At 39.3% G+C, this 21,998-nt stretch overlaps 1 protein-coding gene across 2 annotated transcripts in view; it reads right to left on the bottom strand.

The window, feature by feature from the left end:
- Positions 1-243: 243 nt before the first annotated feature.
- Positions 244-21,998, bottom strand: part of Tespa1 (thymocyte expressed, positive selection associated 1) — a 39,341-nt gene continuing 17,586 nt past the window's right edge. For both annotated transcript variants that reach the window (XM_046436032.2, XM_058576266.1), the window contains 7 exons: positions 21,615-21,668; positions 20,840-20,876; positions 20,479-20,577; positions 18,703-18,911; positions 17,400-18,205; positions 16,240-16,339; positions 244-1,034 (listed from right to left, as the gene is read on the bottom strand). In XM_046436032.2, coding sequence (XP_046291988.1) covers positions 826-1,034; positions 16,240-16,339; positions 17,400-18,205; positions 18,703-18,911; positions 20,479-20,577; positions 20,840-20,876; positions 21,615-21,668 — 1,514 coding nt within the window. In that variant the 3' untranslated portion in view covers positions 244-825. The remainder of the gene's footprint in view (positions 1,035-16,239; positions 16,340-17,399; positions 18,206-18,702; positions 18,912-20,478; positions 20,578-20,839; positions 20,877-21,614; positions 21,669-21,998) is intronic.

The raw sequence follows: 21,998 nt of genomic DNA on the forward strand, positions 1-21,998 counted from the left end.
TATGATTTCCTTCAAATTCCCTCAAATTCTTTTCTGCACTTTGCTTTCTTGCAACTTATTGAGCAATGAAGTAAAATGTTACTGAAAACATGTGTCTTGCCACTCCATTCTACTAGAATATTCTTGGAAGAAGAATGTGTTCAAAGTGCTCTATACCACACACTACCTGGCACAACCCTGTCTGTGCTCAATCTTTTTGTGGCTGAAACATATTCCCTCCAAAACAACTCACGACAGTCTACCTTTAAAAAACACAATTAAGAATATTTTTATTCGGATTGTTTTCTGCCAGCAGAAAATTTGCGATTTTTTTTTTTTTTGCAATGGCCAAGAGTAAGAACCCAGAATCCAACTCCTCTGTTTTCCTAGGAAGATACAAAATTTTAGATAGAGGGAGGAGCTGGATTCAAGGGGGAGGTGCCACATAGATCTCATCTGATAAGTCCTCATGAAGAAAAATAGGACTCTGGGGTTGTGGAAAATTTTATGGAAGTTAATTAGGAGCACATAGGGATAAGTGAAGTCCACAGGGAATTCCACTGTGCTTTGTACCAAGGTTTTAAAACCAGAAGGTGGGATTTCTCCTTCTTCTCTTAGCTTGAACCCTTTGAGAACATTTCACTAGCAAACCTTATGCCCCAAACTTAGTCATCCTTAAATCTTCTGCCTTCAGCAATGTCAGAGTTTGGGAGAAAATTATGTCTTTGTCCAGTTTATCACTGTCCATGTCATGTAGCTAAAACCTATCAAGTAGAAAAACCAACGTGCAGAACAATGAAGTTATGTGCCTGGGGTTCTTCTCTGAGCATGAAGTTTGCCACAGCATCAGGATGCAGAGTCCCGATCTCTCAGTGTGGTCTCCTTTCTCGTGCTCCAGCTTGTCTTTCCCCTGCTGAATTCAGGGGTTTGGAGTGCCAGGGAGCAGCGGCTGAATGTTGAGGGCATGGATGTAGAGGGCAAGAAGAGGTGGGAGTTAGGCTCTTCTGAGAAGCTACTGCTGTCGGAGCATGTGCTGCTGTGGTGGTGGAGAAAGCCTGTAGTGAGATTGAAAAGAAACACATGGTCATCTGTGAGACGACTGAGTGTACTGAGGCTGGTAGGTATTTTCATGCCGCACCTGAGGAAATATTTCTCAACATCATAAGTAATATTTAAGGTTATTAGAAGCAGTAGCCACAGCAAAAGATTATGAGACTTAGGGTTTCTGCTCTTCTCACATGAAATGACATTTCTGGAAGAATCAACCCCTTATTCTGTAATACTTATAAAAGTATATGTTTGTACTTGAAAGTATATTATTTTATGCTTATAAAAGCATATGTTTATTCTTTTGTTTTATGCTGCATTTAAATGATTATATTTAAGTGTATGTTTATACTTTTATTCTTATATTTTATCATCTATTTTGGATTGCTGAGCACTGATGGACAAAATCACAAAACTATCTTCAATTTACATTTTACATCATGAGCTGAACCTAACATTATTCACTTATACATCTTCCCTCCCTCCCTCCCTCCTTTCTTTCTTTCTTTTGCTGGGGATTGAACTCAAGGCCTTGCACGTGCTTGGCAAGCACTCTATCACTGTGCTACGATCTCAGCCTTTTTAAAATGTATTTTATTTTGAGATGTGGTCTTACTAAGTTGCCCAGGCTGGCCTTGAACTTGCAATCCTCTGGCTCATCCTCCTGCATAGCTGGTATGCATCATCATGCCTGGTTATATGTTTCTATTAATAAATATTTCTCTTGCCATTTCTCCATGTGACATTCTCAAATATTTACTACCCTTCTCCAATCTCCTGCCTCACACTCTTCAGTCATGCTCCCGTGGGGAAAAGATAAACCAATAGGTAGAAAGTTCTTTGACTTCCTCTCTGGATGACCAATATAATGGTGCTCACACCTATCATTTTTCTTTTTCTCTAATCTCAAAGATCTGTACTACCATTTCATAATTAAACCCTAAGAGTGCTTCAGATCTCAATTCATCCCAGTTCCCAGTGACCTCCACCTTTTGTTCTCCCCTTCCGTTCTAAGCCTTGGTCAAGACATTCTATTGATTCTTTCCCTTCAGCAAATATATGTGATAAACATTTCCTCTCTCAGAACAGCAGCAGCAAACATTCCCTGGAGTCTCTTGAGCCCTGTATCTACTTTCTTTTCATCATTTCCTATTTGCTTTTCACATCAATATTTTAAAGCCCTGCCACACAAATAAAAATACTCTCATCAAGGTTGCAAGTCACTATCAAGTTGTAAATGCATTGGTATCTTTGCATTCTCCTTCCTTACTGGATGTCTTATGACACATTACTGAAGACTATACCGTCCTTCTTGGACCAAATTTCTACTTGCAACTTTATGTTTCTGATCAATTTGGATGCTCCTTTTGTTTTTTCTTGATTGATCCATAAATATTCTAAGGTTTCTTTTTGGCTTCAGTGTCTGACTCTCGTACTTTTCCTGTATGAAATATTTTTTCTTAGGTCATCACTTATTATAATTAAGCCTTGAATTAAAGAAATCTCTATCCTTAAATGCATTTATCTAGTTGCCAAGTGGACTTCTCTGTTGTATTATTTTAGAAGTACTTCAGGTTTAAGGTTTACTGTGTCTAAATCCGAGTGCATCAAGTTGTTTTAAACTTGACAATAGCAAAAAAAAAAAAAAGTGTATCAGGACAGTGTTAGTCTTGACTTTCTATTTATGGGGTTATTTTACAACTCTGTAGGGTCGGAGCTTATATTACAGATTTATGTTGGGTAGAAATACAAATAATTTTTGTCCAGAGCCATCAATATGCTAGAGATTGTAATTTACAATGTTATTGAATATTAAACAGTTATATATCTAACCTGGCATTTTATTAGGTTGTCTTTATATACAAAGTAGCTTATCAAATACACTTTGAATCAGCTCAAATACTTTATTGATACCCTTATTAATGAAATAATTGAATAAAATCTCTGAATACCTTTTTGGAAATTATACTAAAAATATTTGCCTCCCAACTTGTTATTTCTGCTGTATTGTGTTCCTGATAAAAGGACATTAATATCCACTTAGTCATCTGAGATGAAGTCAACGTATTTTGTTTTTTCTTTCCCTCATCCTTTCTTCCTACCTAAACACAAGTTTATTTGACCTTAGGTTTGGCCATTGCTATGGTGTGCATGTGTCCCTTCCAAAATTCATGTTGAAAGTTAGTCTCCCATTGTGGTGGTATTGAGAGATGGGACCCTTTGGGAAGTGATTAAGTCTTGAGGCTTCTACCCCCATCAATGAATTAGTCTTATACAGGACTGGAGGAAACCAGTTTAGGACCCTTTTATTCTTCTGTTCCTTCAGCTCTGTGAGGAGCTATGCAAGAGATTTTTACAGACACCAGCCTGCTGGTGCCTTGATCTTGGATATCCCAGCTTCCAGAACCAGGAGAAATTATTTATAAATTTTTTATAAATTATCCAGTTTGGGGGCTGGGGATGTAGCTTGGGAGTAGAGTCTTTGCCTAGAATTTGTGAGGTCCTGGGTTCAATTCCCAGCACCAGAATGAATGAATGGATGAATGAACAACTTGGTCTCAAGAATTTGTTACAGCAGCACAGATTAAGACAGCCATTTTCTGTTTCAAATATCTCAGAGTCCCCTCTTCCTTCCTCCTGCCTCAGTGCTCCTACCTTACTTCTAATCATCACATTCTCCTCAAGGATCTGTGGTAGGTTCTGAAGTTGTTTTCCTTACTTCATGGCTCCCTACTCAGTTCATCTCTGCCAGAATGATATTTCCAAGACAAATCTAATCATTGACTTCCTTTGTAAAATTTCCAGTGACTTCATATTTTCTCAGACTAAATAAAAACAATTAAAATACAAGATTTTGTTTCAAAAATCTGATTTCTAATCATCTTTCTTATTCTTGATTTTGAATTCTTCCCCAGTAGGCACAAGGGGTATAGCTTCTGAAGAGCCTGAGAAATTCTCTTCCTTTCTGCCTTAGATATTCTCTTCCTCTCTGTCAGAAACATCAATTTTCTGTTTCCTTTTCTACTTCTCCCCAGCTCAGGCTTTACTCAGGTGCCCAGACTCGCCTAGAAAAGCCATCTTCCTGGAAGTGAACTCTGTGTCCCATGGGATTTAATGAATAGTAAATGTTGATTTTCTTGTCATATTATTCCCTACACTATAAGTTCAAAGTATCCTGTGGCTATTTCTGCTCAACCTGTGTGACACTCTTCTTGACAGTTTACAAGTCAAGATCCAGTGGTGATAAAGGTAGTGAGGACATTGCTCTCAGCTCTTAGGGCACAGCCAGGGCACACAGTTAATAAAATTCAGATCCAAGTACAGGTAGAGAGGCTTGCTCTGATCCCAGGAATAGCCTGCACAATCAAGGCCCTGTGCTTGGATGGAAAGAGCACTCACATGGGAGTCAGGAGCTTTGAGTTCAGTTCTGACTTGACTACTAACTGGTTGCACGATCTTGCCAAGTCATTTTCCTTTTCTGAATCTTTTCAAATACAAATACTTGTAACTCTCTGTATGATGATAAGATTTACACAGGATAATATCTCTGAAACTGCTATCTGAAAGATAGTATCTCTGAAAGAACTAGAGGCTCTTTTTTCCAGAAAGGCTGTGTAAGGTAGGAAGGATGGAGCCAGGGCGCTTGCTCTGTACATCTCCAGGAGCAATGCATGCATTGCATTCCATGTTGACACCTGAAGTTCTGTGGCTCGACAGCCTTGGACATCGTGTTGGTGATCCATTTAAACTACATTTAGAAAATGGGCACCATGCAATGTATATAGAGATTACCCTTCTGCCTTCTGCAGCCTACTGAGAAGCAAGCCAGGAGATACAGGTAAAGCTGAGGAAGAAATAAGAGAATACACAGAGGTGTAAAAAATTAAAAATAAGAAATAAAATAAAAATTAAAAATATTTTTTTTCCTGATGCAAAAATAGAAAGATACCTACCCCTCTTTTTCTTGGAACAGCTTCTTCTGAATACTCATAAATTCTTTCTCTGTGTCTTTGAAATGTATGCAAATCTTTTCAAAGGCTAAACAGTCTTGTTCCTCTTTTTTACAACCCAGGAATATCAAACTCTTTCTGTTTTTACTGTGGTAAAAACATTTAACATGATATCTACCCTCTTAATGAAATTTTAAATATATAATGTATTGTTGTTAATTGTAGACAATGTTGAGTAATAGATGACCAGACTGTAATCATCCTGCATAATTGAAATTTAATGTCAGTTGAATAGCAACTCCTGACCATCACTACACCCCAGCTACTGGGGAGCACCATGCTACTCTGTTTCTATGTGTTTGAGTATTTTATACAGCTCATACAGGTGGTATCAAACAGTATCTGTTGTTCTGTGTCTTATTTCACTCAGCTTGATGTTCACAGGGTTCATCTATGGATCACATATCATGGGATTTCCCTCCTTTTTAAAGCCAAATAATATTTCATTTTATATATGTCACATATTTTATTCATTCATTTTTCTATTGATGTGTAGACTGTTTCCACAGTTGATCATTGTGACAAATCTGCAATGAACATACAAGTACTAATATCTGTTTAAGATCTTGACTTTAATTTTTTTGGATAAATTCCCAGAAAAGGGATGGTTGGATTCTTTAGTAGTTTTACTTTTAATTTTTGAGGGATCTTCATACTATTTCTTGTAGCAATGGCACCCTTTTATTTTCCCTTCAACAATATACAGGAGTTCTAATTGCTCCACATCCTTGTCAACTCTCCTCTTTTTAAAAAATAATATTAGCCATCCTATTTTATTGTGATTTTGATTTGCATTTCCCTGTTGATTAGTGAAGTTGAGCCCTTTTTGATATGCCTGCCGGCCATTTGTATGTCTACCTTAGAGAAACAACTATTCAAAAATAAAAAAGAAACTTCTTCAACTTCATAGCTAAAAACCTCAAACAAACAAATTACCTTATTTTAATATGGGCAAATGTCTTGGAAGTATCTCTTTGAAATGGGAAGACAGCACCTCTGTCTCCTGGTCTCTAGTCTCTGTGAGAGCTTAGGAGCCTAACTTATGCAAGTTCCTCCTACTTCCAAAACTATCTCTGTCTTAGTTAAGAGAGTTTGATTTTTCTTTGGAATAAGCCAGTTAGCTAACACAGATGGCCACCCCAATTACCAGGTGAATCTGGGGTGAATCATGTGTTACAAATAGTACTGTCAAATCTTCTTACTTTAGGATCTGCTATTGTTTATTTAGACAATATGTATGTAATGAGTTGTATCTACTTGGTTCTATAAAAGGGAGAGATTCCTTTCTTCCTCCAATTTCTTCAGTAGATTTTCTGTGGTGTACATCAAATTCTAATTTAATGCTTATTCAAAAAAAACTGATTTATTTTTCTTACACATTTGTGGAGAGATTTGCTGGGATAGAAGAAAATTTAAAAATATTTTCACTTTGTGATGGTGTTGCTAAGTTGTTCAGGTTGACCTCGAACTTGTGATCCTCCTGCCTCAACCTCCCAAATAGCTGGTATTGCAAATGTGCGCCACCATGCCCAGCTAAAAATAGTGCTTTGAGTTATCTGCTATTTGTGGCTATCAAATACTAGTTTCCTTCTTTATCCTGTGCTCTGCACCAGCCTTCCCAGCTAATCCCTCTTGTCTCTTCCCACTATTATTAGCAGAGTTGATAGTAAAATGAAACCTCCCATCGCTAGATATGGCTACTTCATGAATAGAATGTATATATATATTGGCCTGATTATTTATATATATTTATATTTAGATTACATATATATATATATATATATTTATATTTAGATTACATATATATATATTTATATTTAGATTACATATATATTTATATTTAGAGTACATATATATATTTAGATTTAGATTTTATATATATATATATATATATATATATATATATATATATATATGCCTCAGATCTGGTAAAAGAAACAGAACAACAAAAACTAAACATGTTCCTTGGCCCTGTTTCTTATTTATGTGGTAAAGAACAGATAGTTTACATTTTAGCCATAGGGCATCAATAGAAAGGGCTGGAATGTGAAATTCTTGGGCAGGGTGGAGAATAGGAGGAATGATGAGAATCATGAGGAGTCTCAGGAACTTGGAGGAAGATTAAGACCTCTTCCTTGGCAAGGACTAAATGAGAAGGTGGAGAGGCTGGCTGGGGGATCAGGTCCTCTTTTAACAGACAAGCAATCCCTGTGCTGATTATAAAAAAGGCATTTACTTTATGTAGATGAATAAGAAAAAAGGAATTCCTTCTTAGAAGATGAAGTCCCTTGATTTCTTGTATGGCAAGCTCAGTAGGGCTGGATTCTAACCCCCATTCTCCTCCCAACCTGGGTATCTTTGGGCAATCACTGGGTATCTTTTGTCCAATTGAACACAGTGGCCAGTTTAAGGCTGCTACCATTTCCTACCCAAGCTCATACCCCTCCTACAGCTGATTGCAAGTCATACATCAATTACTGGGACTGGCACTATCACAGGAAATCATTAATTTTTAGCAGATAATTGCAGACTCCTGAAGAGGCAGATGCAGGGCTGCTTCTTCCCAGCCCCAGATACTACTTTTTGATGGAGTGTCAAAGTCATATTGTACAAGGGCATATGGAATGGATGGGATGTTGTGACCATATCTGAGGAACCCTCCCATCGAGCTCTGCCTCTGCAGCTCTGCCTTTGGAGCTGGTGAGTGAATTTCCCTCTTGTACCTTTAACACAGAGGTGCTAATTAGGGCAGCTGCTGAGATGTTTTCATAACTATCCCACCCTATTGTGGGATGATAGAGGAACTGGGTTGAGCAAGACAGTTTTCATCTTTGTGGGAAGATGGCAGACACACACACAGAACACTGAAGAGGCCTGGGAACCATTGGGATTCAAAGACTCAGCCAAAGACGGTATTAAAATAGATCTCTCATTCTCCTAGGTAATATTAGGAGGGAGAGCTACCAAATCGTTTGCTCATTTACTTGAGATACTAAGTGAATTTCACTTCTAAAGTTACTATATTTCGTTGAATCTGGTGAACTGCATTTTGTAAGGCTCATACTTATTTTATATTCCATGTAAGGAGGAAAAAAGATAACTCAATTGTCTGACACTATCAATTGTAAGACAAATGCTGATTCCAAGCATGTTAAAATGTGGAAAACTGTGTGCCTGAGAATCTCTGCAGAGATGAAATCTCATTACCTTGGCAGAAAATTAAATCTAGTATTTTACTTGAAATGTATAATTCTCTCATAAGTCAATTCTAATATTCTTAGATGCTGAAATTTAGTCGGAGTGGGGACAGGTTTATGAGGGGAACTGGTGCTCTGGGTGTTGCGTGGATTGCCTGGGAGGTACTCACACATGTCCTGCTCAGGGCCTGCTTTGGTGACCATCTTGGCATTTTTTTGTGTGATGCTGACATCTGCTGGACAAACAACACTTACGCAAAGCTCTGCATTTCCAAGTAAATTCAGTTCTTGGTATGGTTTGGTAACCTAGCCATGGGGTAGATAGTACACATTTTTATTTGAATTTGATGGGTCTGGGAGTTAATTTCCTTTTCAAATTTTGTATGCCATGTCTAAGTTTGAATGAGCTTTAGAATGAGAGCTTGCTCTCCGAGAGTCTTTAATATGTGAAGCATAATGCCCTTTAATTAAACTGATGGTTCTTATTGTCATTGCTAGACTGCTTATCAAGATGGTCACAACAGCCCATCCATTCCATATGCCCTTGTACAATATGACTTTGTTATTCCATTAAAAAGTAGTGTCTGGGACTGGAAATGTGGCTCAGTGATAGAGTGCCTGTCTCATGTGCAAAGCCCTAGGTGTGATCCTTAGCACTGTAGAAAAGAAAAAGAAAAAATAAGATACTAGAAAAATGTTAGGTAATGAAAATGTTGGAAAAAAAAATGCTTGTGTGTGGTACACACCTATAATCCCATCTACTCAGGAGGCTGAAGCAGGAAGATAGCGAGTTCGAGGCCAGCCTGGGCAACTTAGTGAGGCTCTGTCTCAAAATAAAATGAAAAGGCCTGGGAATATAACTCAATGGCGGAGCACTTGCCTAGCATGTGCAAGACCCTGGGATGGATTTCCAGTACCAAGGAAGAAAATAAAACAAAAACCAAATAGCATACATATTTTCCATCCCTTTGAATTTAGATTGGGTTTATTATTTGCCTTGACCAATACTTTGTAGAAGAGGGAATTTAGTACAAGTTTCAAAAGAATCATTGCAGCTTCATTTTTTGGGGGTCCAATTTGCATGTAAGAAACACAGGCTAGAAAATCTGTGTTTCTTATATGTAAATTTCAAGTTGTGCTGCATTTGTGTATAATGAATCAAAATGCATTCTGCTGTCATATATACCTAATTAGAATAAATAAATAAATAAATAAATAAATAAAATAAAAAAAGAAACACAGGCTAGATACTGAAAGACAACACATCCCATGGAGAGAGCATCTAACTGACATTTAGGATCCCACACATATGGGTGAGCCCATTTGACCTTCCAATCCAGACACTGGCCAAATGCTGTAACTGTGTAAATGAATCTAAGTGAGAGGAGGGGAAAAAAAAAGAAAGAAAGAAAAAAAGAAACCAACCTATTAGTCAATCCAGAAAACAATGTTTTCTTTAACACACTACAGTTCTGGGGGCTGTAAGTAACAATAGGTAGGAAGCACATGAGCAAAGCTTCAAAAGAACCAACAGCACGGCCCAGATCTTGACCTAACAGATTTGTATTTAATTCTACTGGGTCAACCTCATGGAATAGTTATTTTTAAAAAAAAGCTCACCAGGACTGAGAACTACTGACCAAAGTATTTTATGCCCATGATTACTTTCATAAAATTCAGTACAATCAGCAACATCATTATATTTATTCCAAGATGTTACATTTCCTTCACACACTCATTATAGGGGTTTAAAGTGCAGTGAATGTATAATCCATATACAGGTACTTGTGCATACATAGAAACTGTCACTATTCTCCTTTTACATAGGACAAAACTGAAGTGATTTTCCCAAGATCACTGAATTAGTACAGAGTAGGTAACTTGACTGCACATCATAAACTCTTTTAATAAAGTACATTTATTTTTTAGAGAAGTTTTATGTTCACTGCAAAGTTGAGCAGAGGGACTGAGGTGTCCTGTGAATACTCTGCCTCCACAATGGTGCAGTTCTCCCCGTTGTGAACAACTCCCACAGGAGCTGTACATTTGTTTTTATGATGAACCTGCATGGTCATGTTGAAGTCAGAATTAGACAGGCAGTCAGTATAGATAGGTAAATTGAATCAGGTCTGATCCAGGAGGCCAATTTGAGTGAGTCCTGGATGTTGGAGACTGCCCTCTGAGGGACTGAAATGTTACTTCCTTCAGAGCCCTTCCTCCACTTTTATCAAAAACCTGTCCCTGCTCCAACCTGTTGCCAAGGTAACCTGTCCCAGGAATTGCCCCTCCCTACAGGGAACTATAAGGTTGTTTCTTAATGTGTGCTGTGCTGCTCCATCCTCCCCTTACCCCTTCAGCTCACCTGTTTCCCACCTTTTGGCCGTCCCACCTAGCATTCTTGGGCCTATGGGGGAAGGAGAGAGATAAGGGGAAGAGAGCAGGAGAACAAAGGAAGCCTAGGACATATAAAAGGACAGAACACCTCGCTTCTTGGGATATAAGGATACCAGCTACGGCCCCCTTCTCTCTCCTGGGACAAGTCTATGTTACCCCTTTTTAAATAAACCCTGATTTATATGCTTGCCTTGGCTTGCTTCTCTAATGTTATACTTTAACATGTGAGGGAGCAGAACTTGTCACCAATAACCAGAGATGTCAACATCATCCCCCAGAGTCCAGAGTTTATATTAGGGTCCACTCTGGGAGCTGACCTCTGTGGGTGTGGACAAATGTATGATGATATGTATCCACCACTGTGGTACAACTCAGAGTAATTTCACAGCCATAGATATCCTCTGTGCTCCGCCTGTTCATCACTCCCTCCCCTCTGTCCCCTTTTTACTGTCTCATAATAATTTATTTTCCAGAATGTCATAAAAATGGAATCATACAGCATGTGGCCTTTTCAGATTGACTTCTTTCATTTAGTAATATATACTTAAGTCTCCTCCTTAATAACTTATTTCTCCTTAATACTAAATAAGATTCAGCTGTCTGATGTTCCGGTTTCTTAATCCATTCATCTACTGAAGGACATCTTGGTTGCTTTCAAGTTTTGGTAATTATGAATGAAGATGCTGTCAACATCCATGTGCAGGTTTTTGTATGTACATTAAGTCTTCAGTTCTTGGGGGTGAACAGGTAAGAGTTTGTTTAGATTTTTAAGAAACTGCCAAGCTGTCTTCCAGGGTGGCTATACCATTTTTTGTTTCCACCAGCAACAAATGAAGAGTTCTTACTGTTTTATGTCCTCACCTCATTTAGTGGGGTAAGTGCTCCAGATTTTGGTCATTATAAAAGATGTATGGGGCATCTCACTGTGTTGATTTGCATTTCCCTGGTGACATATGATACGGAGCATTTTGTCATATCCTTATTTTCTATTTATCTTTGATGAGGTGTCTGTTAAGGTTGTTGATCTTCTTCTTATTCTTTGCCTCCTTCTCCTCCCCACCCCCCTTCTCCTTCTTCTTTTTTGGTGATTGAACCTAGGGCTTTGTGCATGTTGGGTGTGTGTCACCATTCCCAGCTTCCTTTGTTTCTAATTTAGCATTTTATATCATTCCATTTTCTTTTTTTTGGGGGGGTGGGGTGGGGCGTGAGTTATATCTCATTTTTTCACTTTATAGCAGTTTCCCTAGATTGTATGATATACATTTGTAATGAATCCAACTCCATTCAAGAAACACTCTATTACTTAAAGGGTAGTGTAAGTACCCCATTATAATAAAATAATCCTAATTCTTCTCTGCTGCCCCTTGTACAATTTCTGTCATTCATTTCACTTACATGTAATATATATAATATACACTATTAGATTATTACTTCGAATAAACCATTATCTGTTAGATGAATCAAGAATAAAAAAAAATGAAAGCTTTTTATTTTACCTCCATTTATTCTTTCTCTGATGATCTTCCCCTATGTAGATTTGAGTTTCTGACCTTTATCATTTTCCTTCACTCTAAAGAATTTCTTTAGCATTTCTTACAGGGAAGGTCTATTAGCACCAAATTTATGTTTGTCCGAGATGTTTTTATTTCCTTTTCCCTTTTGGAGAACAATTTTGCAGGGAACAGGATTCTATGTTGTTGTTTTTATTTTTCTCTCAACATTTTAAATATTTCACACCACACTCTTCTTGCTTGCATGGTTTCTGAGAAGTTGGATGTGGTTCTTATCTTTGCATCTCTATAAGTAAGGTGTATTGTCTATGGTCCTCCCCTAGCTTCTTGAAGTATTTTTTTTTTTTTTTTTTAGTTTTGACATTTTGTACTTCAATAATAATATGGATTGTTGTTTTTATTTTTGTTTTGCATTTATCCTGCTTAATGTTCTCTGAGCTTCCTGGGTCTGTGATTTGGTGTCTGACATTCATTTGGGAGAAATATTCATTATTGTTTCAAATATTTTTTTTCTGTTCTTTTATCTCTTCTTCTTTTTTCAGCCATGTCCAGTCCATTAAGAAGCCCCTCAAAGGCATTCTTTATTTTTGTTACAGTGCTTCTGTTTGCTAACATTTATTTTTAAAATTCTTTTTCAGGATTTTTGTCTTCTATTTACATTGCTCATCTATTCTTCCTTGCTGTCTACTTTATCTTTAGAGTCTTTAGCATTAAAATCATAGTTGTTTGAAATTTCCAGTCTGATAATCATGTCTGACTTTGGTTCTGATGTTTGTATTATCTATTCAATCTGTGCCTTTTTTTTTCTTGCCTTTGAGTATGTCTTATAATTTCTTCTTGACAACCAGACATGGGCTCGGTGCTAAAATTAGGTCTTTAGTAATGTAGTGGTGAGCTATGAGGGGGAGGGGAAGTCTCCTATAGTCCTAGTTGTACCTCTGGACTAGGAATTCCACATATGCTTCTCTGCCTCTTCTCCCCACTTTGGGGGGACAGGATGTCTACAGGGAACAGGAATTAGGTGCTTTCCTTCCCCCAGGGTCAGCTAGTTTTTGATAAAACCCCAGCAGTTTATACTTTGGTTAATTAGTTTTTCTTGAGGGCAAACCTTCTTCCTTCTTCTGCCAGAAGTCATAGGGGATTTTTCTTTGTTATTTACTGTAAGAACCTGGTTGAGTTCCTGGAGGCAAAACTCACCAAGTGTGGGGTGCCCCTGGAGTTTTCATCTCTTAGTCCTGTCCATGCTGAACCTCCAGCAATTGCCACAGGATCCTGGAGGGGTTTCTGCTTGGGAGTTTTCTAGTCTGGCAAGTCATGAATCTCTGCATTAGCCCATCAATCTCTCCAGCATCAGAGGCAATGATTTGCCCTGTGACACCACTTTTCTCATGAATCTAAGAAGAATGATTAGGTTTTTCTGTCCCTTGGGCTTTTTACTTGTTTGAATGTAGGGGTAACTTCTAACTTCTTACATTCCAGACTGGAACCTGAAAGCCTCTTAAACTTTTTTTTTTAATTAGTTGTAGATGGACACAATACCTTTATTTATTTTTATGTGGTACTGAGGATCGAACCCAATGCCTCACATATGCAAGGCATGCACTCTACCACTGAGCCACAACCCCAGCCCCCTTCTTAAACTTTTTATACTACATATAACACATTGTTGCCTTCTAATATTTGCCTCTTTTGCAACTAAGTGTATACATACCACCTACATACCCAGAGGTGTAGATGATAGGTAAAAGAGAAAGAAGAGTGATTCATTCAGATCCTAAAACCACAGGGAATTACCATCAAAAGAGAATCAAAGATCTTTATGTGTCTGGGCATATATCATTGAGATTTTAGAGTATTAACAATAACAGCAACAAAAACTATTGGGACAGAAAGTGCAGTAGATAGTACCAAGATGTCCAAAATAGAGGGATCTCTGACCAAAATTCATTTACTTAATCGAAGAAAAATTTCAATTCCTACTATCCTAGGAAAAAAAAAACTCCATGATCCCTCATGCCATTTTCTTTGTGGCTGTAGTACAGAGGAGGTTAAAACTATCAGAGATTAATTTTTTCTTAGTTCACATAATAAATTTCTACTCACACTACAGCAGAGTCCCTTTAAAATTAAAAGCCCCAATCTCCCCCAAAATCATTTTTTCTGCAACTGAGTTTGCTCATGCTGAGAGTGGAAACTGAAGAACTGACCCCAAAGTCTAGGCAGGTGCCAGGAAGGACTGAAAAATTGGAATTGTAACATATCTTTGGCTAGTGCAGCCTGGCTGAATCTACATATTTCCTGGCTTTTATTCCTGTAAACTCTAATGTTCCTATACGATGAGCAGGGGAAGGTTCTCTACCTTCCCATCTCTGGCCAAACTGTGATTAAATTCATTTTTTCCTTTTAACATCATTTGCTAATTTATTCTGTGGGCGAGGGGGCATTCAGTCTCTGGGGATCCCAGCAAGGTCTCTTGCCTAGGGTGTGGTAGTAAACCTGTTCAAAGGTAAAAGGAATACCTCTGAAAGAGTTAGTGTGGAAAAAAAAACTCATCTCTGGAGGAAAGAAATTTCAACTGCAATAACTAGGTGTGTTAAGTTCATTATCCTGCTCTAGGAAGGGGGTGGAGAGTTGTGTTTATCAGACTCTAGCTGCAGAAATGCCCTCAGACCCTAAATGAACATAGCTGTGAGATACACTGTGGAATCTGCCCTGAGTCCTATGAGGTGGGCTGGTTTAGAACATGGCCACAAGCAGGGTGTCAAACAAATCATCAAGGATGTCTCTACCTGATAGACAACTTCTACAGCAATAGTTCTTAAACTTCAGTGAGTAAATGAATTACCTAACCTAAGGATCTTGATAGTAGATTGAATCAGACATTATCACCGTGTGTGTGTGTGTGTGTGTGTGTGTGTGTAGTGACAATGTATATAACTGTATAACATAACTATGACTGGTGGGATTCTACATCATGTGTAATCAGAAGAATGAGAAATTATACTCCATTATATATGATGTATCAAAGTGCATTCTACTGTCATGTATGACTAATTAAAACAAATTTTTAAAAAAGATGACAGTAGACATAAAGTCAGGATGGAGACAGAATAGAGTCCACTGAATAAAATATGAGAACATTGCAAAAAAAAAAAAAAAAAAGAATGTCATATAGTTGGAACAATACAGTATATAGCCTTTTCAGATTGGCTTTTTCACTCCATGTTTATAGTTTCCTCAATGTTTTTTCACAGCTTTATAGTTCACTTCCTTTTAGTGCTGAATAATTATTTCATTGTCTGAATGTAACCACAGTTATTTATCCATTCATTTACTGAAAGACTTCTTGGTTGCTTCCCAGTTTTGTTTTAAATAAGAAAAAGAGTCCAAATATTTTAGACATGTGTGCAGAAATCATGTGATGACCAGGATTTCCTTCAAAATAATACCAGAAAAGGGAGTAATAGGGGAAACATGAATTGTTATCAGCTGGGAGTGGGTGAGGAGTATATAGGGATTCATTATTATATTACTTTCTCTATTTATACATATGTTTGAACTTTTCTATAATAAAAACATTTCAAATGCAAAAAAAATTGTGACTCAGTAAGTCTGGGATGGAGACTGAGATTCTGTGTTTCTAACAATGCTGATGCTGTTGGTTGTGGACTGTATTTTGAATGTTAAGATTATGCAGAATTTCCTCTGAAATAGTCGCTCTCCATTACTGACCGCCAGACAAGCAGCAGCATCACCTGCAAACCTGTTAGAAAGGGGAATTCTTGGGCCCTGTTGGAACCTACTCAATCAGAGACTCAGCGAGTTGGGGACCAGCCATTTGTATTTTAATTTTAACAAGCCGTCCAGGTGACTCTGATGTCTGATAAAGTCTGAGTGCTACTGATCTAGAAAAGTATTTTCCAGCCTCCTCTGGGGAGCTTAAAAACAAGTCAGCCATGGTTTCCACACCATACCAATGAAATGAGAACTGTAGCACGTGGGGCCTTTCCATCATGGATATTAAAAAAAAAAAATCTCCCCAGGTGATTAAAATGTGTAGCCAAATTTGAGAACCATTGCTGGAGAGACAAGCTCACTTACTTCTTGAGTTTTTGCCAGGGAAAGTCTGGTAGAGGTCAGAGTGTCTGGGTCTGCTGGGCCAGTGGCTCTCCTCCTCCTCTTCCTCACTGTTGCTTTGAACCTGTAACCAAGATCCCAGCAGAATACGGTCAGAGCCAATGGGACACAGGGGCAAGAAAAGGTGCAGGGTGGCACCTACCTGTGGGGGAAAGAGGTTGAGTGTTTGGGAGACTTGGATAGGAATCTTGGATAGGAGATAGGAGAGGAGTATAGCTCTACATTTGATGAGAGGTGACAAACATGGAAATGATATTGCAAATAAACACAGCCTCTCTCTGTGGCAAGGATTTGAGAGATTTTTTTCTAAAGAATACAAATAATCAATGGCAGTAATACCTGTAGACCCAGGTAAGAGGACTGCTCAGTTTTAGAGGGTCCACAGGGTGAAGTGTTGGTAGACTTAGATGATGTACCCACCTGCTAGTCATGTGGCCCTGAGCTGGCTCCAGGGACCTGCATTGGTTTTGCCTGGTGTCTATTCTCTCAGAGGAGACTTATTTGCTAGTGTGTGCAATCCCAGGTCTGAGTGGTTAAGGGATTGTGGCATTTGGATATACATGCACATGGGTGTGCAAAGCTTCTTATACATAGGACAGACATATCCAGATATAGGCAGGGGAGGGGACAGATCAGAGGCTAGGGGGACGCTCATACTATCCTCTCCTAGCACAGAAGTCCTTAGTATAAAACTTCTAGACTTAGAAACTGGACTTTTAGGTCTTAATGGTTACACATTTCTTATGGTAGGAGAGAACATATTTTAGTTAATAGTTTCTAGCTTTGCGCATGCCTAACTTCCTTTTGCACTTTCATGAGGATCCCAGCAAATGATAAAGGCAGGTGTGTTTCATGAGAATCTTCAACGGGGATCAGATCAGATAAGAATAACAAAAGCAGCTTTGAAATCTGAATGCTCTTAAGAAACAAGGCCTGTTTCTCTTTCTCCCTGTATATTAATCCATTCTCAAAAGTTTCTGAATTTAATTCAAGAAGTGACACATCTAGGGAGGATAGAAACCCTGGATCTTCTATCCTTCTTACCCAGAAGGACTCCCTCATCTTCTGGGTAAGAATCCACAGATTTTCTCTGCCATTCTCTCCTTCACCTCCAACCCACTTACCTTCTCTAAGTACAAAGTGTGTTGAGGCTGCTGGGTTAGAGATCGGTGCAGTTCTGGTCTGTTTTGGTTCTGCCTCCATTTTTGCTGGATGATTGACAAGTCCAATGACTTAACCTTCTTGTCCAAGGAACTCTTTTGAAATAGGCTCTTTCTTGCTTTGCTCTTTCTTTTCCAGACTATCTCATTCGTGGCTGAATGAGCTTCCTTATTGGTAGCCTGTAGACCCCACAGCTCTCTCCTTACCTGTGCAGAGTTTGTGCTCCATTGTGGATTCGCTCTGGTTAGAGAATATATGCAACAGGGTGTCTCGGGGTTAGAATCCAGATCTTGTGATGGGGCCATAACTGTGGACATCCGTTGCTGTGTTTCCTCTTTAGGGTAGAAGACACATGGAGAGGAAGCAGGAAGCTGTGAATCCCTTGTAGGGCCGGCAGTCTCTTCCTGTGGACCTTCCTCAAACCCAGGGCCTTTCTGGAGAACCAGCTTCTCTTCTCTCACTCTGTCCATTACTTCCCACACTACTTGGTCCAAACTGTTTCTTTTGGGGGTGTTGCGGGGTGGAGACAACCGATCCCGGGAACCTGTGTACAGGCACATTTTGGAGATAGCTTTCCGGAGGCGTTCTCTGGGTGAGTGGGGCTCAGACTCTGGGGCCAGAATCCTGATGGATGGCACATCCGTTGGGTTGCAATTCCAGAACATATGGGATGGTGTGAATTTTTGGACAGGTGTCTTAGACACGTAGGAGTAGAGACAGAAGAAGGCATCAGCAGTGACAGCCAGGGTTTGCACCTGCTTGAACCTGCCTGGGTAAAGGGTTAAAGATGGTGATTCAGGAGCACATCAGCAAATTCTTTCTTAAATATCTCCCTTCAAAAGGCTTCCTAAAGCTCAAACTTCAAAGAAAGCTACCAATTTCCCCACTAGTGTTTTTCCCCTTTAGATTTTGTATACTCAGGGTACCTTTTCTGGACTTTCTTGAGTCTCCATACTCAGAGGATATCCCAAATAGGAAATAGAAAATGGGTTAAGATTTAAAGACATTGTACTGATTTGATTCAGCTGAACAAGAGAAGGTCTAAAGGAAGCAATAGTGGTCTGAGATCTCTTGAAGACTATTTCTTCAAGAGAAAGAAGCAAACATCAAAGTTATCCATCTTCCCAAACAACATAAGGGGAAATGGAAGAGACAAAGGGTCAAGTGAATCTAACCAAGAGAGTGTAGGATTTGGGGCCATTAGGCCCCTTTGTGAACAACCGAGGCTGGCAGAGAAGTGGAACACGCATCCATGGTAACACTCACTGGCTAACATGAGGCAGGGGTCCTCCATTTCAATCCTCCGCACCTGAGCCTTCAGGAAGAGCTGGAAATCGATGCCCTTGGCCTGAGAGGGGTTGGTGAAAAATCTTGCAGGGATCCGAGAAGTGTCTTTGTGGTCCTCTTGGCCAAAGCCCAGACTAAAGAGGACATCTTCTGCATCTTCTTGCACCTGGTCCAGAATCTCTGAGATGCTGAAATGAGGGAGTTTGGATAAACAGGAAACAACTTTGAGACCTAGGAAAATCCAGGATATCTAATAAAAGTATCAGGAGACATTTCTTTCTGGCCATTTCTCCACCTTCCTCTGTGACTTTGAGAAAAGCTTTCACTTCTTAGAACCTAAATTCTCTGTCTGAAACATGGGAATTGCAATCTGGTTCTAAAACTGAATAAAATCTCAGCACAGTACTGTGAGCAACTTATTACAGATGAAAAAATTTAAATAAATAAGAAAACATTTTGAAAAATGAAAAGCAGTGTAGATGCAAAGAAATTATGTGGTTGCATTATGAACTACTTATGCATTATTAATTAGATATGCTGTGACATATCTGGCTTTTGCTTTGCAACTTGCCACTCAACTTGCCCTAGTAGTTGTATGTGGAACAGTTAAACGATGAGTGCTTAAGAAACATAGGCCTGCTTTTATTCTCACTCTGAAGGCAAAAACAAATCAGTAGGTACATTCAAATCCTGATTATGGAAAATATACCTCTTACTAGCACTATTTTCAGGAGAGAAGCCCTGGGTCACAGAAGATCAAGTGCTCACTCACTCTTTCTTTCTCTCCGGCACCAACCTGTACCTACATTCAAATCTGAGTCCTACTGGTGACACCAGTGGTCAATAAATGCATTTCAGGCAATGGGGATGGGGTAGTTATAGATTATTAGAGGTTTTTAGATAAACATCATCACTCTTTTCAGAAATGATGCTGGGTTTTTTGATCCAAATAGGGATGGTCTTGCTTAATTAATAGCTGAAGAGTTAGAATCCCGAATCTACTCTGTGCTCGCCAACTAAGTGCTCATTTTATCTCCATGGTCCTGAGTGTCCCTATCTGTGAGTTGCAGACATATGACTGGAGAGTGATTCACAGCCATGGCTGCATGTGGGCCTTTAAAAAAATAATGCAGATACCTGAATCCTCTTTCCTGACATTCTCATTGAGTTGAACTGGGTATAGCTCAAGCTATACAGCTCAGGGAGGATGAATCTCTAAACATAGTCATGTGACAAAGTTTAAGTCTCAGAACCAGGTCTCGAATTAAAAATTTGACTCCAATTTTCAATATTCTCATCACTTTTCTCTTGTTTAAGATCTGTGCGTATGTTTTGTCCACCCTATAGCATTGTTGAGCCCCTCAGAGTCAGTCTGTCTCCTTCGGTTTTTTAAATTCTATAGTGATTGAATGACCAGCATTAACTGATATTTTATTGCTTCATTCAATCAACAAATTAGTTGATGGATCAATACACTGTTTATTGAGTACTTACTGTGAGTCTCAGCACTGTGACGTAACATCACTACACCTCCTGGAGTAGAATGTTCGGTGGGAGAAGATACCTGTATTTTATATATAGGATCCAGTTCCCTGCATCCCCCACTGTTCGTAAAGCAAAAATGGTCATATTTTTCAAGTGTTCATAAAAGCTCCAGTGAGACAGCCCAGAAAAAAAGGGAAATAGCTCTTAGGTCCATTCTCCTCTGCCTCTTATCTTCCTCACCCGCCCAGTCCTACTGAACTTAGTATTTACCTTGAACTAGTCTTGTTGGTCCCACCAGTCATGCTGCTGGATGCCAAACTACAGCCAAGATCAAGTAGCTGTCCAGGCCTGGGTGTGTGGAGAAAACTCCTGCAGAGATCAAAGCTGATGTCATACAAACCTCATTGCCAGCCTGCACCCTGGCACCAAGCATCCCCCACTGGGTATATCCACCCTCTGCTGGATGCCTTTGAACTATTTGTGGAAGAAACTCAGTCTATGTCCTCACTGCTGCTTAGAAAATTTCAGTCTCTATTATGAATCGGTTTTTAATTTCTTTGATTCTGGTCTTACTCTAGTTTTCCGTCTCCTAAAGGAGACATCATTTACCCTGACTGACCCTAATACTTACTTTGGGAAGAGTTTTCCATTGGCGGCCAGCAGTGTGGCTGGACAGGAACAGAAAGACAAAGAACATGTTAAAGGGAAAATGAAAATCACTGGAGTTGCTCCTCTGAACTTAAAACAGCCCTTCTATTCCCCTACACCAGTGCTACAGGCTAGCTGGACCACAAGAATTCCGCTCTTAGTGGGTCTTAAGATGATTTAGCATAGTTTAGAAGGGGGACAGGTAAGGCAAAAGACACCTGACCTCTGAACTTTTAACCCATGACTGATGTCTAGGTAAGAACCCCCCAACCCCCATCCTGAGGTGGACAGTCATTCTGCTCTCAAGGCTCCTGTTCCTGACCCACCACAAGACTCTCTATAGGTCCAGGAGAAATGGTAGATGGTTGGGCCTTCCTGCTGCACTCAAGTCCCTTCTTCCTGCAGAACAATCTCTCTTAAACCCAGGACTCAGTCTTTTCCGGGCTTTCTATAGAGAAAACAGTCTTGAAGATGTCTGGGCAACAAATATTACATTGATTTTTATGTTATCTTCCTAGGAGCCAAAGCCAAGCTCCAGGGAGAGACCTTTAGGAGTCATGATAGGCTGGCGAGGAAGCGTTTCTGAGCATTCCCGCTTTCTGTTTTTGCATGAGAATAACGAGACCATTCTTTCTCTACAGAAAGAACCCCAGGGAGAGCCTGCTTCTTTCTCAAGTTTCCCCCTTCCATACTTTCCTTAATTCATCCAATGTGTAGCTTCTTCCCTTGTCTCAACCTCAGAGAGCTGTGTCACTTACCCTCTGCTCCAAGGGTCAAGTCATCCTCAAAGCTGGCCCCATGGCTGTAGCACTCTGTCAAATAATCAGGTGAGGGTCACGTAAAATTAGTCTGGAACACACACACACACACACATACACACACACACAAAGACACAATTGCATATTTGAACATCTACACAATCCTTAGATTTGCACAACCACATATGACATTAGGCATCCACATGTTTCCAGAGCTACCCTGGGGAATTTCACTCATGTTTTGATTCAGAATCACACATACACTCACATATACTAACCCGTGTTTTATATCACACAGTACCTTGCCAAACGGAAAACACATGAGGGTGTACACCCTCACACACAGACACACACATATATAAATGCACACGTTTTATAAAGCGC

This window comes from Marmota monax, unplaced genomic scaffold, assembly GCF_021218885.2.
Source record: "Marmota monax isolate L192 unplaced genomic scaffold, Marmota_monax_Labrador192_F-V1.1 WCK01_AAM20220418_F8-fsc00012, whole genome shotgun sequence".
Taxonomy (NCBI): Eukaryota; Metazoa; Chordata; class Mammalia; order Rodentia; family Sciuridae; genus Marmota; species Marmota monax.